This window comes from Arachis duranensis, chromosome 2, assembly GCF_000817695.3.
Source record: "Arachis duranensis cultivar V14167 chromosome 2, aradu.V14167.gnm2.J7QH, whole genome shotgun sequence".
Lineage (NCBI taxonomy): Eukaryota > Viridiplantae > Streptophyta > Magnoliopsida > Fabales > Fabaceae > Arachis > Arachis duranensis.
The window spans coordinates 76,744,928-76,771,647 of NC_029773.3; the positions used below are offsets into that span (position 1 = coordinate 76,744,928).

The 26,720-nt window shown below is 29.1% G+C and overlaps 1 protein-coding gene across 2 annotated transcripts; it reads right to left on the reverse strand.

Annotated features, from left to right (window-relative positions):
* Positions 1-2,645: 2,645 nt before the first annotated feature.
* On the reverse strand, positions 2,646-9,092 carry LOC107475015 (protein NRT1/ PTR FAMILY 5.6-like). Of its 2 annotated transcripts, none has more exons than XM_016094661.3 (4): positions 8,886-9,092; positions 5,095-5,312; positions 4,127-4,683; positions 2,646-3,497 (listed from the first exon to the last, which is right to left on the reverse strand). In XM_016094661.3, exons 1-4 carry the CDS (start codon positions 9,028-9,030, stop codon positions 2,690-2,692), a joined length of 1,728 nt encoding a protein of 575 aa, XP_015950147.1. In that variant the 5' UTR covers positions 9,031-9,092; the 3' UTR covers positions 2,646-2,689. The 2 variants fall into 2 exon arrangements, with proteins under 2 accessions (XP_015950147.1, XP_020991270.1); XM_021135611.2 differs by having other exon boundaries at positions 4,127-4,701.
* Between the last annotated feature and the right edge of the window lie 17,628 nt (positions 9,093-26,720).

Genomic DNA, 26,720 nt, shown 5'->3' on the forward strand with positions numbered 1-26,720 from the left:
AATATTTAAAGTAAATTATATAAAATTCTCATTAGTTATTATTAAAATTTTTAAATTTTAAATATATAAAACCTAAAATCATAAAAAATATATAAAAATCTTAATTAATTTAAATTCAAATGATCTAAACCTGATTTAGTTATAAAAATATTCTTGAATAGTAATTAGGGTTAGAGTTAGGATTAGGACTAAGATAATGTAAAAATTTTAATAAAATTAGAAGATAGAAGAGTAATTAAAAATCAACAATAATTTACTTATATTATTTTAAAAATATAATATTTATTTATCAACTTACTAATTAGTTTTAAATTTTAAATAATTTTTTTAATTTAAAATTAATAGTATTCTACTTAATCTTTTATTTATAAAAGTAGATTTAAAATTTTAATATTTAAAATAAATCATAAAAATACTCAAAATCATAAAAAATATATAAGAAACTTAATTAATTTAAATTCAAATGATCAAATCTGATTTAGTTACAAAAATATTCTTGAATAATAATTAGGGTTAGGGTTAGGACTTGGGTAGTGTAAAAATTTTAATAAAATTAGAAAGTAGAATAATAATTGAAATCAACCATAATTTACAAATTATCCAATAATTATAAAATTAGATAAAAAATAATTTAATTCAAATTCAGTTTATCCAAACTTGATTTAATTACCTTTAATAAATAAATTTCTAAAATTAAAGTCTTTAATAAATAAATAAATTGAAATTGATTCATAATAAGATTTTTTAAAAGTTCTGGGTCTTACAGGTCATGACGAGCTTGAGAGTTAGGGTTAGGGTTAGGACTAGGATAGTGTAGAAATTTTAATAAAATTAGATGGTAGAATAGTAATTGAAAATCAACCATAATTTATTTAAATTATTTTAAAAATATAATATTTATTTGTCAACTTATTAATTAATTTTAAAATTTAAATAATTTTTTAATTTAAAGTTAATATTATTCTACTTAATTTTTTATTTATAAAATTAGATTTAAAATTTTAATATTTAAAGTAAATGATATAAAATTCTCATTAATTTTCAACTATTAAAATTTTTAAATTTTAAATATATGAAATACCCAAAATTATATAAAAATCTTAATTAATCTAAACTCAAATGATTGAAACTTAATTTAGTTACAAAAAAGTTCTTGAATAGTAATTAGGATTAGAGTTAGGATTATGATTAGAATAGTGTGAAAATTTTAATAAAATTAAAAGATAGAATAATAATTAAAAATCAATCATAATTTATTTAAATTATTTTATATATATTTATCAACTTACTAATTTGTTTTAAGTTTTAAATAATTTTTAAATTTAAAGTATTCCACTTAATTTTTAATTTATAAAATTAAATTTTAAATTCTAAAATTTAAATTAAATCATATAAAATTTACATTAGTTTTCAATTATTAAAACTTTTAAATTTTAAATATATGAAATATTGAAAATCATAAAATATATATAAGAATCTTAATTAATTTAAACTCAAATGATCAAAACCTGATTTAGTTAAAAAAATTTACTCTCAAAAACTGTGACTATAAACCCCTTTTAAGTCACTCTTTTGTAAAACCGTGACCATAAATCTTTTTAAGTCAGCCACTAAAATTGTGACTATAGACCTCTTTAGGTTACTCTCCAAAATCGTGATCATAAATCCTTTTAGGTCACTTCTTTTTTTTTTGAAAAACTGTGACCATAGACCCTTTTAGGTCACCCTCCAAAATCGTGATCATAAATATCTTTAAGTCACTCTCCAAAACCATGACCATAGACTCCTTTAAATCAACCACCAAAACCGTGACCATAGACCCTTTTAGGTCACCCTCCAAAATCGTGATCATAGATACCTTTAAGTCACCCCCCAAAACTGTGACCATAAACCCTTTTAGGTCACCCTCCAAAATTGTGACTATAGACTCCTTTAGGTCACCCCTTAAACTGTGACCATAGACCTATTTTAGGTCACCCTTTTGAAAAATCGTGACCATAGACCCTTTTAGGTCACCCACTAAAACCATGATCATATATATCTTTAGATTACCCCACAAAACTGTGACTATAGATCCTTTTAGGTCATTTTTTTTTGAAAAACTGTGACTACAGACCCTTTTAGGTCACTCCTAAAACCATGACTATAGACCTCTTTAGGTCACTCCCCAAAATCATGACCATAGACTCTTTTAGAACACCTTTTTTTTTGAAAAAATGTGACCATGGACTCTTTTTTGTCATGGTAAAAAATCGTGATCATAGATCCCTTTAGGTTACTTTCTAAAATCATGACTATAGACTCTTTTAGGTCATTTTTTTTTTAAAATTGTGACCATAGAATATCTATAGTCACCATTTTTTCAAAAACCGTGACAAAAAAAAATTGTGACCATAAACCTAAAATATTGTAGTAATCGGATGGATTATTCGAACTCGTAAATATCCTAGTTTACTATATTATTTAATATAATAGGTGTAGGTGTTGAATATTATAACTTATATACAGGACAACATCATCAATTATTTATATCTATTTATATCTAACTAATTCACATAATCATAATAAAAATAATACATATGGTTCCTTAAAGAAACAGAGAAGGGGGAGAGGAGAAAGGGGGGTGTTTAGAGAAACAAAGAATATTGAAGTAATAATTCAAATCAAAGTATCAAAGCATTATCCTTAATTACACCACCACCTTTTGAACATTCTTATAGGAATATTGTCTAGCAAAGAAGACAAACAGAAACAAATTCAATGTGGTCATAACCGCCAACATCCAATAGAATTTGTCCAAGCGACTATTGTTCAAGTCCTTACCAAACCAACTCTTTCCAATCTTGCTTGTCACATGGTCAACAATTGTAATGATCAAACTACTAAGAAAACTTCCAGCTCCAATCACACTAAGATAAAGTGCTATCCCTAAGCTTCTCATTGAATCCGGAACTTGGTCATAGAAATATTCTTGCAACCCTACAAGTGTAAAACCGTCACCAAAACCAATAATTAGAAATTGTGGAACCAACCAAGACACATTCATTTTAAGGTGAACCATTTTAAGTCTCTTTCTTTCAACCAATGCTGCTACCACCATTGAAATGATTGAAAAGAGCATTCCGGTACCGATCCTCTGAAGGATGTTCATTCCTCTTTCGTTTGCCGTCAGCTTTTTTAGCGACGGTACAAGGATCCGGTCATAAATTGCAACGGAAAGTATCATTCCGGTGGCAGTAAGGGCGAAAATTGAAGCTGGAGGGATCTCAAAGTTATTGCTTATTTTTCTATCCATGATTGCACCTTGTTTGATAAAGAAAGTGGTTGTTTGTGCCATGCATATTCCAAATGGTAAAGTGAATACCCAAATAGGTATCATGTTGATAATAAGCTTCACCTCTTCAACCTTGGTTACAGTAGCAAGCTTCCAAGGACTCTGTTTCTTTGCTATGTTTCCATCATCATCACTTTCAAGCATAGCTGCCTTGTCAAGAAATCTGAAATACATGCATACTAATATTTTAATTATTATAAATTATAGATGAGGAATAATTTAACATCCTCAAAATACTTCTAAACATCTTAGATAATAAATGCAGTAAAAGATTAGACACGTTCAATGTTTCTACCGAATCAACATGTTCCTTTTCTTTTGTGAAAGAAAAATGAAAGTGATGTTATTAGTTAAAAAATTGTTGGTCATCTAGACTATATTATCTGTAAAAAGTGGTATTAAGAGAGAAATAATCAATATATGAAATATACTATATGGGAAATAAAATTTTAACACCAACAAAAGATAATAGATAATTCTAGTTAATAATTAAAATGGTCCATTAAAAATTACCTGTTCATCAATTCTGTCATAAAAAAATTAAATATCTTGAATTAGTTCTTGAAAAATGCAATATTAAATTATATTGGTTTTTTTGCTAGTTAGATGATGACGTGCCGCAAAACATTTATGCCATGTATCATCATCTAACTTATAAAAGGATGACCAATTTAATTCACAGTAGCATCTTTCCGACACCAATTCGAAACTGGTGTGCACTTGATTTTTTAGAAAAATTTGACTATCAACCCTAATTAATTCTTAGTTATATTATACTAGTACTATACATACTTGAGTTTTTCTGTGTGGCATAGAAATCTTCCATTGCAACTCTGAAAATTAGAAGCTTCATATAGTTCACTAGGATTGGAAGGATATGGAAGCTTTCTTTTGGAAATGGCTGCAACTAGAACTTGAAACATTGGTGTCAAGGGGCTCCCACTTGGTACCCTATAACGATAAGATTTTCTTCCCAACAAGAATATGATCAATGAAAAGGCCATAACCCCTATGAGGATGATATCAGCAACTCCCCAATTAACATGATCTTGTACATAAACAATTAGGGTTACTCCTATAATGAGTCCACTACAAACACCACAATTCCACCAATTAAAGAATGACATTTTCTTCCTCTTTTCAGAAACATGATCATCATCAAATTGATCAGCTCCAAAGCTTTGTAAAGAAGGTTTATGCCCTCCAGTTCCAAAGGATATTAAGTACATGGCTATGAAGAACACTACTTCATGTACCCTCCTAGCTTTGGTGCATGTGTTATGAATGTTATGATGATCACATGGCCTTAATGCTGGCAAGAACCATGATAGAGAAAGAAGAACCAAACCCTGTATTTTCATAAGAAACTAATGATAGCTGTTTTTAGATTTGTGTAAATTTTGCATATTTTTTATCAAAAAAATTTTGATATAATAATGCTACAAAATTACTTGTCCCAAAATCTTAAACTAATAAAAAGACTTACATGAATAAATATATCTCTAACAACACTAATTAAGCTAACATGCATGTGTATAATCAAACAATATAAGAGAGACAAATGCAATACTTAAAAACAGAGGAGTAACATTTGTAATATTCAAAGACTTCAGGGGAAGACTCTTTAATTTTCTCAATTTAAATGATTAGAAATATCTTGGATTAATGTGATAATTAACGAAACAAAACTCGCTTATACTTCAATAGAGGAATCTTAGAACTTTTTGAGTATAGCTAATGTTCTAATTCTTTTCAATTACCATGAGATAAACAATGGATGATATAATGATAGTAATGTAGCGACTGAAATATGCATCAGCTATGAATCCTCCCAACAACGGCATCAATGTGGTGACACCAATCCAATAGTTCACATTTTTAGCTGCCATTTTTAGGTCTTGATGAATAATCTTTGTAAGATAAAGGACCAAGCTGGTTGCTACTCCAAAGTAGCTTAACCTCTCACTAAATTCAAACACTACAAACGAACAAGCATAAAACTAAGTGTTACATGGCTACCAATAAGGGTATAAATATATAATATCTATACATACACCGGATATACAAGCATGTAGATTAACTACAAAAAATGAACAAAAAGGTACGGTTTACTATTATAATGAAAAAGTAACTAAATAAAAAGCATAATTTTAATAATGTTTAAGCAAACGCATATAAAATTATTATTATTATTATTATTATTATTATTATTATAAAAGTTATATTTAAATAATTTTCTTTAGTTACAATTAAGGGCGGCGGAGGGCCACAGCTCACTACAGCTACCCGTTTAACATGATAAAAAGGATAAATTACTTAAATAAACTAATTGAGGGTAAAAATTATCAAATTATTCTAAATAAAAATGATAATATTTTTGTTCTTTTATTTTTTTTATATGAGTGAATATTCAATTCGGTCTTTGATAATTTATTTGAAAGAATATCAGATTTTTAAATAAAAAATATATTTTTTATCTTTGATATTTAATTTTGTGAAATTGGTTAACCTCTTTGTTAATAATCTCTTTTCAAAACATATTTATATGACACGTTAATTATTAATATATCTTTTATTTGATTTTTATAAATAAAAATAATTTAAAAATTACTAATATTTTTTAGTTTTATACAATAAATTTAGCTAATTTAGCTAATGTATTTAAAAAAGGTATACTAAACGGCCTTAATAATTATCTTTAAAAGACAACAAGACTCCCAACAAAAAAAAAATTGTTAATCTTAATTAGTTCTTAATAAATAAATCAATAGTTTAACATGACATATAGGCTTATTCTGTTAATACAAAGAGAAAATATTAACAGAGGGACTAATCACTCTCATAAAAGTAAAAATCAGGGATCAAAAAAATTTTTTATTGAGAACCTCGTTGTCTTTTGAAGTAATTGTCAGGGACCATTTAAGATTTTTCTCTTTTTATATAAATCACGAGTTTATTATAAGTTTTCAAAAAATTATATAAAACCATATAAATACCACAATTCATGTACTGATAGTGTGCAGTGGCCAAATTCTCCTTTTGAGCATAAATTATGGCATCAACCTGGGTTTTATGTCAAGAAAGAGTAAAATATGAAAGATTCTCATGATTTGTGTACGAGACCAAAAACCAAAGGAAAACCCATGATTTACGTGAAAAAAAAAACTATGTTGGAGAGTGAAATTAGCAATAATACATTTATCTAACATTCACTAATTATACAAGTATGAAATTAGTAACCGTATATTTATCTAACATTCACTGATTATACAAATATAAAATTAGTAATAATATATTTATTTAAATTTTTAATTTAAAAAATATGAATACGTTAATTGAAAAAAAATATAAGTATGTTCATTTAAAATTTTTAATTTAAAAAACACTATTACATTAATTTAAAATAATACAAATATATTTATTTAAAATTTTTAATTTAAAAAAATACAAATACATCAATTTAAACTAATACAAGTATATTTATTTAAAATTATAGAATTGCTTATGTGGCAGAAAATATAAATAAAGAGGTTAAAAATATCAAAAAAAAATTATTACTGTCTTGACTATAATAAATATCATGATAATATAAATTTTTATGCAGAAAAGACTTGTATTAGAATTATTTTTAAATAAAAATATATAAATAAATATATTTATATTAGTTTAAATTAACGGTATTTTTTAAATTAAAAATTTTAGATAAACATATTTGTATTATTTTATTTTTAATTTAAAAAAAATCTTTCTAATAAGCTAGCCCACACCAAAAAGCGGAGCGAGATGCATTTTAGGATCGCATATTATACTGCCGTCTTAATAATGACAAATTAGGTGGAAAAAGGTCAGCTGACTTAACAAGAAAATTTTTTTAAATGATATTTTTATTTTTATAAAAAAAATTATCAGATTTTTTAATAAATTTCAGGCCAGATTAAATTGAATAACAGGCCAAACTCAAATCAGTTGACTACATGATAGGCCAAAAATAAAATCTGACCTGCGTAACCTATTTCCACCTTATGTGTGTGGTGAGACAATTAGAAATAAAAATGTGCAAGAAAAAAACACATAAATGTTTTACATAAAACACGCAATAATTTAAGGATACACGTACTATTCTTGAAGAGAAACTTAATAAGAAAGAAAATACAAAAATTCAATCACAATAAACATATCTTTTTAATGAGAAATAAATGAAAAAAACACAGAATTTTTTGAAGAAAAATAAAGGAAGAAAAGACAATTTTAGTGTTATGTAATTAAAATTTATGTATTTTTCAAAAAAAATATGTTATTTTTGTTATTTAACTAAAAATTGCACAATTAAAAACAATTTATGTGTTATACGATTAAAAATTATGTGTTGTTTAGTTGTTATCCAATTAAAAAATTTCTACAATTTAAAATCATTTATATATTATATCATTAAAATTTTTATATTTTTTAACTAAAATTTTTGTTTCGATGTTCTTCTTTTTGTTGTTTCACACTTTCAAGAAAAAGAAAAATAAGAAGACAAGAAAAAATGCAAACAAATCACTTTTAGATTTTTTTGTGGTTTACATATATATATATTGTGTGAGTAATTTTTATTATATTTAATTTAATTGGATTTGATTATAAAAAATATTTAGTAATTTAACATGACTAATATTGTATCTATGTATGTATAAAATTATTATTAGTGTATCAAAATTTAATTTATAAAAATTATTATAAAATTATGACTTTGTATAATTGAATTGATTTTATAAATTCTTTGCATTATTATTTGAATTAGTACTAATTAAGACCATTATTTTTTGGTTAAGTATGTAGTTTAGAGAGTTTTATAATTTCAAGATAGATTTTAAACTTATTTGGCAGTAGTCTTATAAAGACATAATTATTTATGTATTTTTTATCAAATTAAATTTAAAAAATAAACTAATATCATGATATAATATTCGAATTTTTATAATTTAAAATTTTTAAATTTTGATCTTTTGTGATCTAAAAAATGAAAAACAAAACAGTTAAAGCAAAAAAAAAAGTATATACAACAATTTAAGCAAATTCAAAAGAGACTTTTATTTTAAAAAATATGTTATATAATCAGTCATATATTTTCTCTTATTAATTTAAGTTTTTTAAGTAATGTAAGTAGAGTTATTCTTATTTATTATATGATTTTCTTTTACCAATTTCGTCATTTTTTTTTCTCCATTCTTTTCTTTTTCTTATTTTATTAAAATAAATAAATGAAATTTCTATATGGAGCACAACATCTGGAATCATGAAAAAATGCCTCAAACCTACAGAGGACGGAGCCATGCATAAATTAGAATCAGCTTAGTTCGGATTTCTATTTCAAAATTGAATACATAAATGTTTGGAAAAGAAAACAACTTAACCCATTGATTGATCCATGGAATTTCAAAATTTCCACAAAAAGAAGGAAAAAAAAAGGCAGAGATAACTACAATAAAAATAAACAGATAAAGCAGTTTAGTTAACGATAAGGAAGTTTTAGTTTAACCAAAAAGAAGTGTTGTCCGTTATTACTTACCAATAATGAAGAGAGAAGTTTTCCAAGAACCAGTTGAATCTCGGAGTGGAACTCGTCCCTTATAATCAACTGAAGAATCATGAACCCATTTCATCTCATTATTTTCAATCTCTGCAGTTTTTGCATCAATTGTGTTCTTCTCCATGCGGCTAAGGTTGTGCTGTAGTAGAAATTCACTAGCTTTAATTATTAATTAGTGGAGCTACACAAATAATTAACTATACTCTATACATGAGAAGTGAGAACCTCCTTATATAGAGCTGAGAGGGATAATCATATGTTAGAGGAAGATATTATTCACTAATGAAAACTTTCTGTCTCAATCACATAAAGGCAATCGTTTTTTAACTTTTCTTTCTTTCTAAAAGATATATTTAAAAAGAAATAGAGAGAAAAGCAGAGGTTGGACCTTATGGCAATTAATTAAAGTTATTATACAATATTAATCCGATAATATTAGAGAAAAAAAATAATTAATCCAAAAATAATTTAAATTTATTTTATTTAATATTTATTTATTACAGAATATATTAAATAAAGTTAAAAATAATAAATTTTAACATTTTTAGCTAATTTTTTTATTATTAAATATTTATGATGTTGATATATCAGAGGAAGAAATTTGTACTGATGAAAATCGTTTTGTCTGAAACACACAAGGGCAATCATTTTTTTTTCCTTTAGAAAGGAAAAAAAGTGAAAGAAAGAAAGGCTAATGAAAGTTATTATACCAATTTGTTGACAATTTGCCAAGTTTTGTTTAAAAATACAAGAAATTAAGCTGATATTTCTCAATTCTAAAAGTTAATTCCAAGGTAAAAGTTGTTTTATATTTATAAAAAATTTTGAATCTTTATTTTTAGATAATGTGAAACTTTAATACACCCTCCCATGTTTAGCACTGGGCAAGAACTTCAAGCGCTAAATTTGATGACCCCGACTTGTGTGAAACTGTGTAAACATCATTGAATGAAATTTCACACCAATTTCACACCATTAAATCATCATTGATGGCTATTTACTGGCTACTAATCACAAAAATTACTGGCACCCTAGCATTGCTCTATTTCATATTCCATTTTTATGAATGGTGCGAATAAAACAATTTTTTTGGTAACCATCTTATTAATAAGTCTCGCATTATCTACAATTGAAAATTTGATAGTCCTTATAAATCTTTACTTCTTGAGCTAATTTTTAGCTTAAATTAAGTCCACTTATTTTTTTTATATAGTATCAAAGTAAAAATTAAAAAAAAATGTGAAACAATTCTTATCTATTAACTAAAAGACTGAACAGGAATTAAAGCTAGCTCAACAAAGACTTGAAGAGCAATATTTAATGGTTAAAAAACTTTTAAGTATATTAATATACTAATATTTTAGTAATTTTTAATCGTTAATTTTAATTATAAAAAAATATATATAATTAAGATCAAAGATTAAAATTCACCAAAACACCAATGTACTAATATACTTAAAAGCTTTTTTAATGATGATAAGGCTGCTACTAACAATTAGAATTACAGTGTGATACCATAAGAAAAATTCTAACTAGACATTTCTCTTAAGAGTTAAGAGTATATGTTAAGATTATTATTTATAATTTTTTTTAATTTTTCTTCTAATAATAAAACAAGACATTGAAAATTTAAATATTGTAATTTTTCTATATGTAAGTTTTTTAATTGATAATCTTAATATGTGAAGAGCCCATGTTAATTAATTAATTCTTAAATAATTAAGTCAAGCTAATTCAAAAGATCAGGGTCACCTCAATATCACTTTGGTTGAAAAAGTTTGAAAATTTTATAGTAATTAAACCTAAAGTGCTTGAAATTGGGTTGTGTAATTCATGATTCTCAACACTAGCAAGACAAACTCTGTTTTAAGTTGGTCCGTCATTGTAAAAATGTTTTACATATGTAGAATTATATAATATATTATATAAATAAAAATAATTATTTTTCACACTTACTACATCAATCATGTCAATAATAATTAAAAAAACAAATTTGATAAAAAATAGTCATGTCATGTTAATGTTTTAATTTACACAATAAAAAACTCATCATAAATATTAAGTAAACAACTTATTTTTATAATTAAATTTAACTAAGTTTTTTTTTCTTTTTTTCAATGTATCTTTTTTTCTTACACTAATTTTTATTATGTTAATAAATTATTGAACTAACTTAATTGAAGTTATTAGTTACTAAAATAATTTAATCATATAACATTATCGAAAATTAAACATTTAATCAGGATCTATTTTCTTTTGGAGTGTCAAAATGGTAATTATAGGTACATGTGGATCGGAGCTTCAATAATATATATATAGTATTTAAGAATTAATTAGGATTAATTGTGTGGCTAACAAGTATCAAGAATTTAAATTTTATTTTGTATACACGATTAATTTGTTGAGTAGTGATGATATATTCATAAATAGAATTTAAATTCATAATGAATTAATTCTTAATCAGTTGAAATAGAAGATAATGTTAAAAAAAAAAAATGTTGCGCATTTCCACTAAATAAGCACGTCTTCATCACACCCTTCCATAGATCATGTTATCTAACATCCAATTATGACTATATCCTATGTTTATGTGTGGCCATAATTGACGATCCTCTTTGAATGTTTAGTTATATATATTAATCAAACTTTCACTAATGAATCAAGCATATGTAACTTTTTTGCATTACTCATTATGTGAATTAGATTAACTGGGAGAAAGCAGCATATATGTGTCGACATTTGATTGATATTCCACAACCTAATCCAAATATGCTAAAACAAAAAAATTAAAAATTATGACCAGAGTTTTAAGGTGCGATCTTTCAAAAGTGCATCAAATCTAGCAACAATGTATTCGGTAATGACACAGATACCTTGATATTGATTAAATAAAATAAGAAAGCACTAAAACAGTTCATATAGTTGGGGAGAAAGGAGAGCAGGTAAGGACGAATTAAAAGTGATCATCGACAAAGGGAGGTGGACCATTAGAGGGAAAAGTTGGTATACTAATGCAGTCACACCTGCATGTTTAACAAAAATAAATAATCAAATTAGTATCTAAAAGATTATTTATTTTTTTAAATTAGTTTTTGAAAGATTTTTTTAATTAAATTTATTTTTTAAAATTTTAAATTAGTCATGTTAGTTTTTTTGTTATTTTTTTTTGTTGATAGTATCAAAATTTATTAATATAGCACATTAAATGACACCACAACATACTCCTAAAGTTTTAATTGGCTATTAACATAATATATTTATGAAATTAGATCAAATCAAAATCTAATTGAGAGAAGAATTTGAGGTATTGGAATTTCTTAATTTGAAATTGATTTAATCTAATTTTATAAACTGATTATGTTAATAGTCAATTAGGACTACTAAGTGTATGTTGTGATATTATTTAACGTATCACATCAATAAATTTTGACACCATAATAATAAAAGTGATAGAAGGACTAACATGACTAGCTAATTTAAAATTTTAAAGGACGAATTTGATTAAAAAAATTTTCGAAGACCAATTTGGAGAGTAAATAATCTTTTAGGAACTAATTTGACCATTTACTCTATTAATGGTACTATAAAAGTTTATATACAAAATCTAACCGAACCGATTAATTGTCCAATTTGACTGAAAAATCAATAAGAAAATGGTTTAACTAATATGTGCCGTAAGAATACATGATAAATTTATCGTGGAAAATTTTAAATAATATTTTCAGTTAAGCACAAAATAAACATATTAAAAATTTAAATTTTTATATTTTTAATAATTTTTTTAATTTATAATTTTAATTTGTGTTTTAAAGACACAAGATAGATAAATAAAAAAATATATAAAAATCTATGAATATTATGAGACACTAATGAGACAGAAACAACATAAAGTTGTGTTTGGACTGATGAGACATGAACAGAGATATTATGTCTAAAAATATTAAATTAGTATATTTTGTATCTATCATAATAAAAAGAATACAGAAATACTAATAAGAGACACAACTTATTTTTTAATTTTTATTACTTTTGTTAATTTGTTATAATTATATTTTTTATTATTATATTTTTTTCAAATTTTTTAAATAAAAAAATAAATTAAATTTTTATAAATTATTTTAATTTATCACTAAATAAAATTCATAAACACTAATTTTTATGTCTTTATCTTTTAGATTTTATTCTCAATATTTTCTTTTTCTATTCTCAAAATTAAATCCAGCCTAAATTTCAAAACATGGTGTAGGGTCTAAGACACATTGTGAAAATAGAAGCTTTTTAATTCAATAAAATATACATATACATGTATGTTCTTAAAATTGCTTTTAATATTTTTTTTATAGTTATAATAACACTTTTTAATTTTGATATGGAGAAAACAATGATGTAAAACAGTGTTATGGAATACATGTGTGCTTTATGCGAATGAGGTGTCAGGATTAAAGAAATCAGACGGTACGATTTACGGCTAAGTAATCAAACGGTCGAATTTAATAGACATAAATCGAACCATCCGATTTGCGTCCTCCCAGCCACATCTTGTGCATGCGTTGTGCCCCCACAACGATGCCCCTTATACAAACATGCCCTTTTTTTGAACCCCATTCTCTCCTTCCAAAGTCGCTTTCTTCCTTACCCACCCGGCCACTACTTTCTCTTTTCTTCTTCACCACTTTAATTTCTTCTTTTTCTTTAGTTAAAAAAAAATTACAATGTCAAAAAAACAGAAATGTAAAAATGTGAATCATTTTATTTAGAAATTTAGGAATATATGTTTAAATAATAGTTAAAAATATATATGTTTAGATTTAGTTAGTGAATATTTTAATCAATGATAATATTTAAATTAGACTAATATAATAGATTAATAAAAAATATATGTTTAGAATTTTTTGTAATAATTTTGAGAATTATAATTAACTAACTTTAGAGTTATATTAATTGTTGTATAATTTTTTGTAATAATTTTGAAAAATATGATTAATAATTAGATTTTGTAAAATATAATATATTTTTGCTCCGATAATAATTATTTACTTATTGTTAGATATTTAATTGACATAAATATATTATTGTAGTTGAGGTTTTAATAAAATAAAATATTATTAGTTAAATAAGAATTGAATTTATTTATTAGCTATTATTAATAGTAAGTTAGTATTTATTATTAATGATATAGGAATTATTATCCGGCAAACTATGAATAAATAAATAAATAATTACGTAAGAAACACGATTGAATAAAAATTTAGGAAACAGTTGAATTATTAATATTTTAGAATTAAATTATTAGTATTATTAATAATTATTATTATTCTGGATGTAAACAGTTGATTTATTAGTATTATTAATAAAATTTAGAATTGAAGTTAAATGAGTATTATTGTGGAGTTTAGTAAATTGGATTTAGTAAAGTCAATTCTTTTTAGTATTTTAATAATTAATGATTATTGTTAGATACTTAATTAACATGGTTTGTGTAGTGAAATTTGAAAATTTTTTAATAATAATAGTTAAATAATTAGTAAATTAGTTGTATTTATGCATGCATACTAGTTATTAAATTAGTTAAATTTATAATAAATTTAGCATTAGTCTAATAAATTAGTTACTATTATTAAAAAATTATTAACTTTTAGTAATAAATTAGTAATTATTATTAATTTACTAATAATTTATTATGTTTTTGTATAATTTACCGACTGTGACATATAATAACCTACTGTCTTTGAATCGGTATAATATTCATATGTCGAATGAATGTTCACAATATTAATATTTATTTTAATATTAATATAAAAAATCAATATTCACTACGTTAATATTAATATAAAAAAATTTACATCAAGTTATTATCTCAATTTTAACAAAATAAAAACATAAACACATAAATAAATATTAATTAATATTTAACTAAATCAATAACTATCTAAAAAGATTATTATCTTAAATTTAACTAAATAAACACATAAACAAATGCTAATTAAGTATATTTTTACATGTCACGTAATTATGGCTGCGTTTGTTTTTGGAGACAGGACAAAACATGACATTAAGACAGAGACAATAGAACGGAGACACTAAAAATTATTTTTTGTATTTTGTGTTTGGATCTAATGGACAAGACACTGATGTAATGTCTTGTATTATGTTTGGATAAATATAGACAAAACTAAAATAATATGCAAAATGACTGAAATAGCCATGTAATTCCAAATTTTTTACATCGTACAAATTAATTTAATAAAAAATAAGAGTACGTAGGAGTACAAAAAATTACAAGAAAAATTGGTCTATGAACCAATAAGATAAAAATAGTATTAAAGTAACAAAATTAAGAATAAATAAAGTAACATAAAATAGAAAAGTAAATTAAATCTCCATTAATACAGCATGCCATAAAGAAGACAATGAACAATAAAAAAGAATAAATTAATTATTCAGTCAAATAAAAAATTCTACAAAAAAATAGAGTATCTAAAAAAGAACGCAGAGAAAGAAGAACTCCGATGTAGAGAAGAAGCTAAAATTAGGAAAAATAAGAAGAGATAATAGTAGAATAATAAAAAATATCTAAGGATAGAAAGAGAGAAAATTTTGATTAAAAAATCCCTGTCCATCTTTTTAAATCCCGTGTCCATCATTGTCCTTCGTAAAAGAGTGGATAAAAAAATATAAAATAGTGTCCCGGAGACAATGTGTTCCGTGTCCATGTCTCTACCTCTAAACACGTTTTAAACTTTACGGTGTCCATGTCTCTATGTCCTGTCTCCAAAAACAAACGCTACTTATTTGGTTTATCGATCAATATAAATTATACAAAATTTTAATTCTTCGTATAAATATAGGCAATTACGTACCTGCATTCATATATTCTGGAAACTCCGAAGCATGCATGGCTTCCAAATCCAAAGTTCGCATGAAAGATGGCTCCTCAAACGAATGTTCGTTTGCGAGTACATTTGCCACGTCTGTCACATTTGCCTCCATATATAGTGCCGTTATTTTGATATTCATCTTCGTCTGGACCAACAACTTCATAATTGCTTTCAAACTCTTCCTCACTATCACTATTGTAATCTTCTCGTTCAATATTTCAGTCGGCTTTAAATTGTTCGAACTCAATATACAACTCAATGAACGATATCTGAGCACGACTTTCAATGTACATTAAAAACATCTCTTGCCTGCTCGCTTCATCAGTTATATATTTGATTTGAAATTGAACGAATCCACCAAATACCGGTATAGGATACCTATATAAAATATATGATATTTTCCTTAACCTTTCATAATCTACATTCTCACAAATCACACCTTTTAATTCTTTGAATGAGATTGTGAATGGAATAACAATATCTAATGAATTTTTACAAATAGATTTTACCCCTTTAAATGTTCGTAACAAAATTTGACCAAAATAATATACTTTTAATAGGATTCTATCATCCATTTTTCTCACTCACATGAATAAGAACTTCATTGTCAATTTTTTTACCTCATACAAAATGATAGAGATAGATCTGGGTGGAGAAGCTGAGGAAAGAAAAAGAAGAAGAAGGAGAAAAGATCTGGTCATTCGTATACGACTTACACACACTTATGCGTGTATATATATATGATGGTTATCAGTGGCTAAGAGAAGGAGGGGTTGAATCTTAGCCCCTTTTTCCCTTAGTGACGCTTGCTGCCTTTCAGGATTCTTTGAGGAGATATTTCTTGTTTTTTGTCTCGTAGAGAGAGAGAGAGAGAGAGAGAGAGAGAATCACACCAAGAAGTATCCTGGTTCAGCTGCTAAGTGCAATGCAGCCTACATCTAGTCTCCATAACAACAATGATGGAATTTCACTATAATCATCTTGATTACAAACACCAATTCTCCCTAGCAACTACCCTTCCTATCTGGGACAAGTCCAAAATCTATTCCCAGTCCTGAACTTGACTTGGTCAACTACCAAGCTTTCAACTGCTAAGTGCTAACCCAACTTACAAGGAGATTCCCACAGAATCATGAAACACAACACAGATGTACAAAGGACCTCTAGGACATCTATGGCTTTTTCTTTTAATTTTGTATACTTTGCCTTTTTTTGCTCTATGATTTTTTCATACAAAGCTCATTGTTTGCCTTTTTCCATGAGATTCAAGACATACAAAACTAAACAAAAAAATACAACATGAAACACATTAAAGAAAAAGGACTTCTGTTAGTTTGGGTAGCTATGAGAACTCTGTGCTTTCACTCTTTTCTCCTTGTCTCAAACCTTGGCTGTTCACCCTTATTATAGAAGGGGAAGCCTCCAAGGTTGAAACGGTTGAACCGAGCCAGCTTCTTCTTCTTCAATACCAAAACCAGTTCGACCAGAGAGAGAGGAGAGGGAACTGAATGCAAAATCCAACATGCAATTACCTCTTCGTCATCCCTTCTCACCAAGCTTCATCAATCCAGGCCTTCCATCTTGACTTGCTCCCCAAGAAGGATTCTTGACCCTTGATGAGTGCTTGATGCTTGACAGCTCCATCTGCCCTATCTTCTGCCTCTTCCTCCACGTAGCTACAGTAGCTACCTCCTGTGATGGATGATCAGAAAGTAGAGACGAGCCATACCCAAAGGATCTTCTTTCTCTGACCGAAATAGATTTCTTCGATTTTTGGACATGGAGAGTTTAAGATTTCTTCACCACATCTTATCATTAGTGGCAAAGATCTCAGCCACACCATACTGTTACTTTTCTTTTTCCTAAGGACATTATCACCTTAGCCCTTTTCTTGCTTTTAGCTTCACTGCTACAGTGCCTCATTTCTGATAACTTGCTTCTTCTTCTTCTTCTATGTGACATGACCAAAACAATAAGAGAGAAGAGGGAGAAGAGAGAGAAGAGAGAAAACTTTCAATGTAATTGAAGAATGGAATAAAAAATGAATTAATTTCCACTTCCCCTTACTTACTTAGTAACGTGTGAAGCAATAATAGCAATCAAATCAATTTCAAACTTTCTCTTTCCAGTTACCAAGGCAAGCATTAACTCCATTTAATCACATTTGAATTCCATCAAAGAGAGTGGGTAACCAAACCACTTCTCTTTCCTTTTTTTCTTTTCAAATTCGGACCAACCACTTTGTTGGATCTAAGGGCAAATGTTTTGGGCTTCAACTTGGTTTTCCTGGCCCATATGACATAAAACTCAGCCAAATATTGTATAGCCTTTATCACAAGGCTGAATATTAAAATCATACTGGGCTTGTTTTAATTTTCAGCCCAAATACAAAATCTGTACAACAAAATTGTTAATCAACTAATGTGAATTAAAATTCAACTTAATAATTTTGTAATTAATCATTTTAATAATGTTTGATCATCATCAAATTAATTTGGAGTTTTTCAAACTCATCAATCTCCCCCTTGATGACAAACATTATTAAAAACTAAAATGAAAAGAGTAAGGATTAAGAGTACTCCCTTTGAAGATTTGAAATCCTTCCCCTTTCCATATGTTACAGAGCTCCCCCTTAATATATGTCATTTTATTAAAGGAAGCATTACCTGTAACATTCTTAAACCAAGCTTAAAGCCACAATGTATTCAACATATGGAATATTAAATCATATTAAACAGCTTGATTTATGAGCAGAAGTGAAGTGATAATCAAAACCTGATTTGTTATCATATAGTAAACATAAAGTATGCCCGAGTACAGAGTACATTGCAACCAAACTCAGCATGTGTTCAAAACAAATAATTTCCAAAGAATTTTGCTGTCAAAGCATTTGATCAAACGGACAGAATTATCCAGCATTCATTCAACATATCAGAGCAAAAAAATTATTAGATCATAACTAAATTCCAATCATGATAATGCAGAAAACAGAGTGTAGACCAGAAATTAGATCATAAATCATAAAACATGCAAAATAAGATTGGAACACACGCACAGGGGTAATCATTAATCAGATTGATTTCAGCCCCTGTTTTTCAATTTTTTCTCAACTTTCCTCCACCTTTTGTCAATAATGGGGAAACCTGCAAAACAAATGAGAATAACATACCAAAAGCAGAATATTTATTTTTCCCAAAACACAATGGTCCAGAGTATTCAAGTACAGTCAACTATCAGTTACAAAATGCCAAACAAACAAACAAAAACAGAGTTCAAAGAGCAGCTAATAGCATATCAATCATCAGAGAGATTAAAATCTGAGCCCAAGGATTCATTGTCCTCATCTGCAGCAGCCATATCTTTTTCAAAACTATTAAGCAGTAGGTTAACTCTTTCCTTGCATTTAGTCCATGCTTTCTCATTTTCATATGCCTGCTTGCGAGCTGCTTTGTATGATTGTACCATCAGATTTGACATGTTGGAAAATTTAGTTAGAACATCCTTGAAAGATTCAGCAAACTTCGTAGGCTCAGAAGGATGACTTTCAAGATCACTTTCTGATGATACAGAGGGCACATAACGTTTTCCTTTGTTACTTTTCACGAGTCCAGAGACTCCACCTTTGATGGTGGAAACTTTGTTTTTTACATGCTCATTAGTTAAATCAACATGAAAATGTTCAAATATGCATGTAAGAAAAATTTCATAAGGTAGATTAGCCTTTTTGTCACTGCGAACACATTTCCACATGTGACGCACCATTAAATAAGCAAAAGAAATAGGAGAAGAAGTAAGGATTGCAAAAAGAACTAAGGCATCACAAACAGTTACTCTTTGGTAGGAACCACTCTGAGGCATCACAATATGATTGATGATTCTGTGAAGTAGCGGTCTTACAGGACCAAGAGCCTTATGCGTCAAAATCGTTCCATCCAGTGCAGAGAAATTTTCACAAGTTTGATTCAGGGCAATCTGATAGGAGATCCCAACTTGAGAATCCCATTTTCCAGTCATTTAGGTAGTTGCTCCTTCATCAACATATCCTAATGCAGCACTGATGGTTTCTCTGTTTAGAGATAAGTGAACCCTCTTAACATATGAGTGGATTGCTCCATCAAGGTACCTCATGTTCGCACAGAACTCGTGAACCAGGGATGGATACACAGTCTTTTGAATGTTGAATAAAGGAGTCCACTTCAGATTATCAAATAGAGTGGCAAAGTTGATGCCTTTTGCAATTAGTGTCTCCAAATTTACTATGTGAGAGGCACATAAGTGACGTTTAGCCAGAACCTGATTTTGAAACTCATATGCAGCACAAGAGTTGAATCTGCCTAGATAAAAATGAGCATGGCCCTTGTTGAACTTGTTTTTGAAATCCAGAGATTCCAAGTTTGGTGGTTCTCTAGTGTTGCGGAGAACATAGCCTTTTACACGCTGAGAAATGCAGCCAGAAGCATGTGGAGTTAATTTCCTTGGTGGTGAATTGAGTGGAGAGGATTGCGACTCTTCTTTTTCTTCTATCACAGGTTCTTTTTCTTTTCCAGATTTCCTGCGAGATGAATACCTTTGATGAATAACCTTTTGCCTTATGGCTTCTGTTGAGTAGGAAGAAGGGGATGAAGATGAAGTAGAGTGTATGTGAATGTGAGTGTGTGTTTGAGGAGTAGAAGAAAATGAAAGATTTTTGGAATGAGGGGTTCGGCTGCTTTTTCTAGGTGCTACTTTCTTTTTCATGATATGAAAGTGAAGAGGGGAGAGGGAAGATGAAAGAGTGGCCGAAGAGATTGGAGAGAGGTGGGAGGTTACAATAGCATTTAATGTTGAGTGGAGAGAGAATTAAGTGAGTAATGGACCATTAATGACATGGTTATCAATCAAGGGAGGTTTTTAAATTAAAAATGAGAGATTTGTTCCTTGAATCAAGGGATGTGGTAGGAAAAAAGATTTCGATTTGACAATAACTCCTTCCTATAAGATATGATATGACAACTTCCCAAAAAGTATTATTAAAAATAAGGAACTCAAAAACGGGCCAGAGTCATGGATAAGGTCAAAGAAGATTTGGTTGGGCCCATGATTATTAACATCAGAATCAGTCTCCCCATGTATCATGGCCTGTTCATCACGTCCTCAAATTTGTCTCCTGCTTTCCTACGAGACAAAACCAACATATTTATCAAAATTCACAATTTATCAACAGAATTCAAATCCAACATACCTAAGTTGTTCCTTAATGAACATAATCTATCCTCACACAAAGGTTTAGTGAATATATCAGCAAGTTGTTCTTTGGATTTCACAAATTGAATATCAATAGTACCTTTTTGCACATGTTCTCTAATAAAATGATATCTAATTTCAATGTGCTTAGTTCTAGAGTGCAGAATAGGATTTTTAGAGATATTTATGGCACTCATATTATCACAAAACAAAGGTATGCTATTGATTTTCAATTTATAATCCTCTAACTGAGTTTTTAACCAAATTAATTGAGAACAACAAGCAGAGACAGATATGTATTCAGCTTTAGCTGTGGATAGAGCAATTGTGGCTTGTTTCTTGCTTGACCACATGTTTAGTGAGCTTCCAAGGAAGCAACACATTCCGGATGTGCTCCTTCTACTTCTATCCGCCCGATCTCCCGCATAATCTGCATCACAAAAACCTACTGCACAAAAGTCATCAGATTTAGGATACCATAAGCCATAATCACATATTCCCTTAATATATCTAATGATTCTTTTGACGGCTGAAAGGTGGGATTCTTTTGGGTGAGATTGAAACCTTGAACATACACCTACACTTTGAACAATGTTCGGTCTAGAGGAGGTAAGATACATGAGTGAACCTATCATTCCTCTATATCGTGTTTCATCCACATCTTTGCCATCATCATCCTTTTCAAGCTTAGTGTTTGGATGCATTGGTGTTCCCATAGGTTTGGAATTTTCAAGGCCAAATTTCTTGATTAATTCTTTAACATATTTTCCTTGGTGAATAAAAGTGCCACTAGGAGTTTGTTTAATTTGGAGACCAAGAAAGAATGTTAGTTCTCCCGTTAAACTCATTTCAAACTCACTAGTAATGAGTTTTCCAAACTTTTCACACAAGAATTCATTGGCTGATCCAAATACTATATCATCCACATAAACTTGAACAAGAAGAATATCATCATTAGATACTTTAATAAATAAAGTAATATCGGTGGTACCCCTTTGAAAGTGATTTTCTAATAAGAATGCACTAAACCTTTCATACCAAGCTCTTGTAGCTTGCCTAAGGCTATAAAGGGCCTTTGAAAGTTTGAAAACATGGTTTGAAAAATCTTTATTTTCAAAACCGGGGGGTTGTGCCACAAACACTTCTCTATCTATAAAGTCATTAAGGAAAGCACATTTAACTTCCATTTGGAACATTCTAAAACACTTATGGGCAACATAGGCAAGAAGCAACCTAATTGCTTCCATTCTAGCTACCGGAGCAAAAGACTCATCAAAAGCAATACTTTCTTCTTAATCGTAACCTTGGGCCACTAATCTAGCCTTGTTACAAACAACCTTACCATCCTCTCCAAATTTATTTTTGAAAACCCACTTAGTACCTACTACCTTCTTACTATTTGGATTAGGTACTAGTGTCCAAACCTCATTCTTGTCAAATTGAGCTAGCTCTTCTTCCATGGCTTTGACCCAAGAGGGGTCTTCAAGAGCTTGCTTCACATTGATAGGCTCCATTTGAGACAAGAAAGCAAAATTGCTTTGTTCAGCTTGCTTCTTGGTTGAGGATCTTGTTGTTACACCTTGGGAGGGATCACTAAAATCATGAGGATAACCCTTCATGGACTTCCATTCTCTTGGTTTTCGGAGTAAGGTTGAGCTTTGATGAGCTTCAGCAGACTGATCTCTTTCGGAATCTCTGATTGGTTCAGGAGAAAAAATTGAAATGTCTCCTCCATCTTGATGAGACAAATCTGGACAGACAGGTTCTTCACTTGGGACAGCATTGGGACTTTCTTGACTTGGTTGATGGTTCATGTCTGCTTCACTACCTGTATCATCATCTAAAAGGGCACTGGGAATTGAATTAGTATCACAAAAGGACACATGCATGGATTCTTCTATGTTCCTTAAAGTAAATTCTAAATGCTTTGCTAGTGGTAGAGTATCCAACAAACATTCCATCATAGGATTTTGGATCAAATTTACCAAGATTCTCTTTATTGTTAAGTACAAAACATTTACATCCAATAATGTGGAAATACTTAAGATTTGGTGGGGTTCTTTTCCATAGCTCATAAGGAATTTTCTTTAAACCCTTCCTAATGATGGTCCTATTCAAAATATAACAAGCTGTATTTATAGCTTCAGCCCACAAAAATTTTGGAACATTATTTTCACAAAGCATAGCCCTAGTCATCTCTTGAAGGCTTCTATTCCGTCTTTCAACTACCCCATTTTGTTGAGGAGTTATAGGGTATGAAAAGTTATGTGCAATTCCAAAATTATTACAAAATTTCTCAAAATCTTGAGTTTCAAATTCTTTTCCATGATCACTTCTTAAGTGGAAAATTTTCAAATCTTTTTCATTTTGAATTCTATTACAAAGGGTTGAAAAAGCATGGAAAGCATCATTCTTATGAGCTAGGAAGAGTACCTAACCGAATCTAGAGTAATCATCTACCACCACCAAACCATAGTGTTTACCTCCTAAACTTTGAGTTCTTGTGGGATCAAAAAGATCAATGTGCAACATTTCTAATGGCCTCTTGGTAGAAATTTTATCTTTTGGTTTAAAAAAGGATTTTACTTCTTTGCCTAATTGACAAGTATCACAAGTAATATCCTTATCAAATTTAATGTTTGGAATTTCTCTTACCAAGTTTTTCTTAACAAGCTTAGAAATTTGGTACATGCTTGCATGACCTAATTTCTTATGCCAAAGCCATTTTTCAGATTCAAGTGATGTAAAACATGTCACCTTTTGATCTTTTAAATCCTCAAGAGTCAATCCATACACATTGTTACATTGTTTAGCTTCAAACAAAATATCCCCAGATTTTTCACAAATAACTAAACAATCCAATTTCCTAAAAATGACTTCATATCCAAGATCACATAATTGGCTAATGCTTAGTAAATTGTGTTTCAGCCTATCAACAAGTAGAACATCATTTATGAAAGAAGAAAAGCTTTTACCAACTTTGCCTATTGCCATTATCTTTCCTTTGCCATTATCACCGAAAGTGACAAACCATCCATCATATTCATCAAGCTTAATGAAGAAGGTTACCTTTTCGGTCATATGCCTAAAGCATCCACTATCCATGTACCACAAATTGTCCTTCCACTTGGATGCTAGGCACACCTACAAAATAAGCTCAAGTGACCTTAGGTATCCAAATATTTTTGGATCCTTTGACGTTAAACCATCTCCTTTTTCCCAAGCCATTGTAATCACAAACAACTTTACAAACTTTGTTTTCAATCATTCTTTCAATAAAAAGGCATTGAATGGAAAAATGACCACTCTAATTGCACAATCTACAAAACCTTGGAGTTGCTGTTTTGCTAAAGCTTGTTGGGTTTTGAAACCTTGTATCATTTGAAGTGGATGCCAAATTGGTAAAACAAGGTTTTTCAACAGATTTTAAGGCTTTATGAAAACCCAAACCAGCTTTATCATAAAGAGGTTTTTGACTAGTCAAGAGTTGATTTAGATTTTCAAAATTTTGAGTAAACTTGGCTAAGTCTTCTTTAACCTTCTTATCTCTTTATGCAGCCAATCATTTTCTTTAAGTAGTTTAGATTTGCGGTCACAGAATGGTGGTATTCACAGCTTTTAAGTTGAGCTTTTAACTGCTTATTTTCTTCAACAAGTTCAACAGCAGTTTCAGCCTCCCTTAATTTATCTTTGAGAAAACTATTTTCAGCTTTAAGAATGGTGATTTGTGATCTTGGTTTTCACTTAGGAAGCATCTAATCTTTTCAAAAAGGTGATCTATCATGAGATAAAGATCTTCAGTGTCAGGGTTATAAAATACTACATATTGAACGTGATCTTCCATGAGGCATGGTTGGGACTTGGTTTCTGATTCTTCATCTTCTTTTGAGTCATTTTCCAAGTCTTCCCAAGAAGTCATCAGTCTTTTCTTCTTTCCCTTCTTTGGCTTCTCCTCCTTCTTCAACTTAGGGCAATCAGATTTGAAATGCCCAATCTCTTTGCAGTTGTAGCAGATCACTTTGCTGAAGTCTTTCTTTTGTTTCCTTGAGCTGCTTCCCTTGCTTCTTTCCTCAGTTTCACCATTTTTCTGAATTTTTTGGCAAACAAAACAAATTCATTTTTAGAAAAGTCATCACTGGATTCATCATCCAGAGGGCTAGAAATATATGTGAGAGATATTTCTTTTCTTTTTGAGTCTTTTTTCAAATATGTGTTTTCAAAAGCAAGTAAATTTCCTCTTAAGTCATCATATGTCATAGAATCAAGACCACTACTCTCAGATATTACTATTGCCTTAGTTTTTCACTCTTTTGTGAGACTTCTCAAAATTTTCCTCACAAGCACAGATTCAGGATACTTGATTCCCATAGCATCGAAGCCAATGATGATGATGTTGAATCTTTCAAATAGTTCATCTATCGATTCTCCTTCCTTCATTGAGAACATTTCATACTCTCTGTTCAGCATGTCTATCCTGGTCTTCTTCACTATGGTTGTGCTTTTATGAGTGACTTGAAGTTTGTCCCAGATTTTCTTTGCTGTTATACATCGTGATACCCGTCGGTATTCCTCGAAGCTGATTGCACAGTTGAGTAGGTTGATAGCCTTGGCGTTGAGCTCCACCTTTTTTCTATCTTCTTCAGTCCAACTGGCTTTGGCTTTGAGAGAAATTACTCCTTCAGCACTTGAAGTGGTTGATAATTGAGGACCTTCTAGGATGATCTTCTAGAGTCTGTAATCTACCGCTTGAACAAAAATATTTATTCTTTCCTTCCAATAAGTGTAGTTCTTCCCATTAAAGAGAGGAGGTATGTTGCTTGACTGCCCTTAGGTCAGATTGTAGGACAACAAGTTTGAGCCACTGTTCTCTGCCATTTGGATCTTTTCTCCAAACTGCAAAGCTTCATCTCTTTAAGACCAAGCTCAGATACCAATTGATGGTTATCAGTGGCTAAGAGAAGGGGGGTTGAATCTTAGCCCCTTTTTCACTTAGTGACGCTTGCTGCCTTTCAGGATTCTTTGAGGAGATATTTCTTGTTTTTTATCTCATGCCTAGTCAAGAGACTTTTTCTTTTTGTCTTGTAACTAGCCAAGAGATATTTTTCAATTTTGTCGCCATCGAACAGAAACTGATATAGACTAGAAGAGAGAGAGAGAATCATACCAAGAAGTATCCTCACTACCACATTTTTTATCTATTGCAATATATTTTCAAGACAACACTTTAAAAGAGTTGCCTAAAATAAAAATAGACAACACTTTATACTAGTTTCTAGTAAATAGATCTATTACAACATATTTTTAACCAACATATTATAAATGATGTCTTAGATAAATTAAAAGACACTTAACAAGCGTTGCTCTATTAAATATATAAAGACAACTATTATAAAGTCAATATGTTACATTTTCTAAGTGTTGTCTTTAAATTTATTTTAAACTTTGCCTCCTAAGTGTTGCCTAAAAATTTAAATACATCTCTCAAAAATAAATCTTATAATTGGTATAGATTTGCTTCCTAGTTTCCAGTTTTCCATCGATTTTGAAATAAAATGAATTCAACTTAACAGGAAGTAATAGAAGTATTTCTCAAATGAGAACGAGCAAGGAAAGGGGCTACGTCTAGGGTTCTACATTGTGCTGAAAAAAGTGAGCACGGCGATGGAGAGGGACATGGAGAATGACGAAGAGAACAAGAGAAAGGGAGATCCAC

What these genes read in the sequence shown, in the direction of transcription:
- LOC107475015 (XM_021135611.2), bottom strand. Translation starts at nt 9,030, where the DNA reads ATGGAGAAGAACACAATTGATGCAAAAACTGCAGAGATTGAAAATAAT. An exon ending in AACTTCTCTCTTCATTATTG is followed by an intron (nt 5,313 to 8,885) that starts GTAAGTAATAAC and finishes GTTCGTTTGTAG; the next exon opens with TGTTTGAATTTAGTGAGAGG. An exon ending in TGCCACACAGAAAAACTCAA is followed by an intron (nt 3,498 to 4,126) that starts GTATGTATAGTA and finishes CATGTATTTCAG; the next exon opens with ATTTCTTGACAAGGCAGCTA.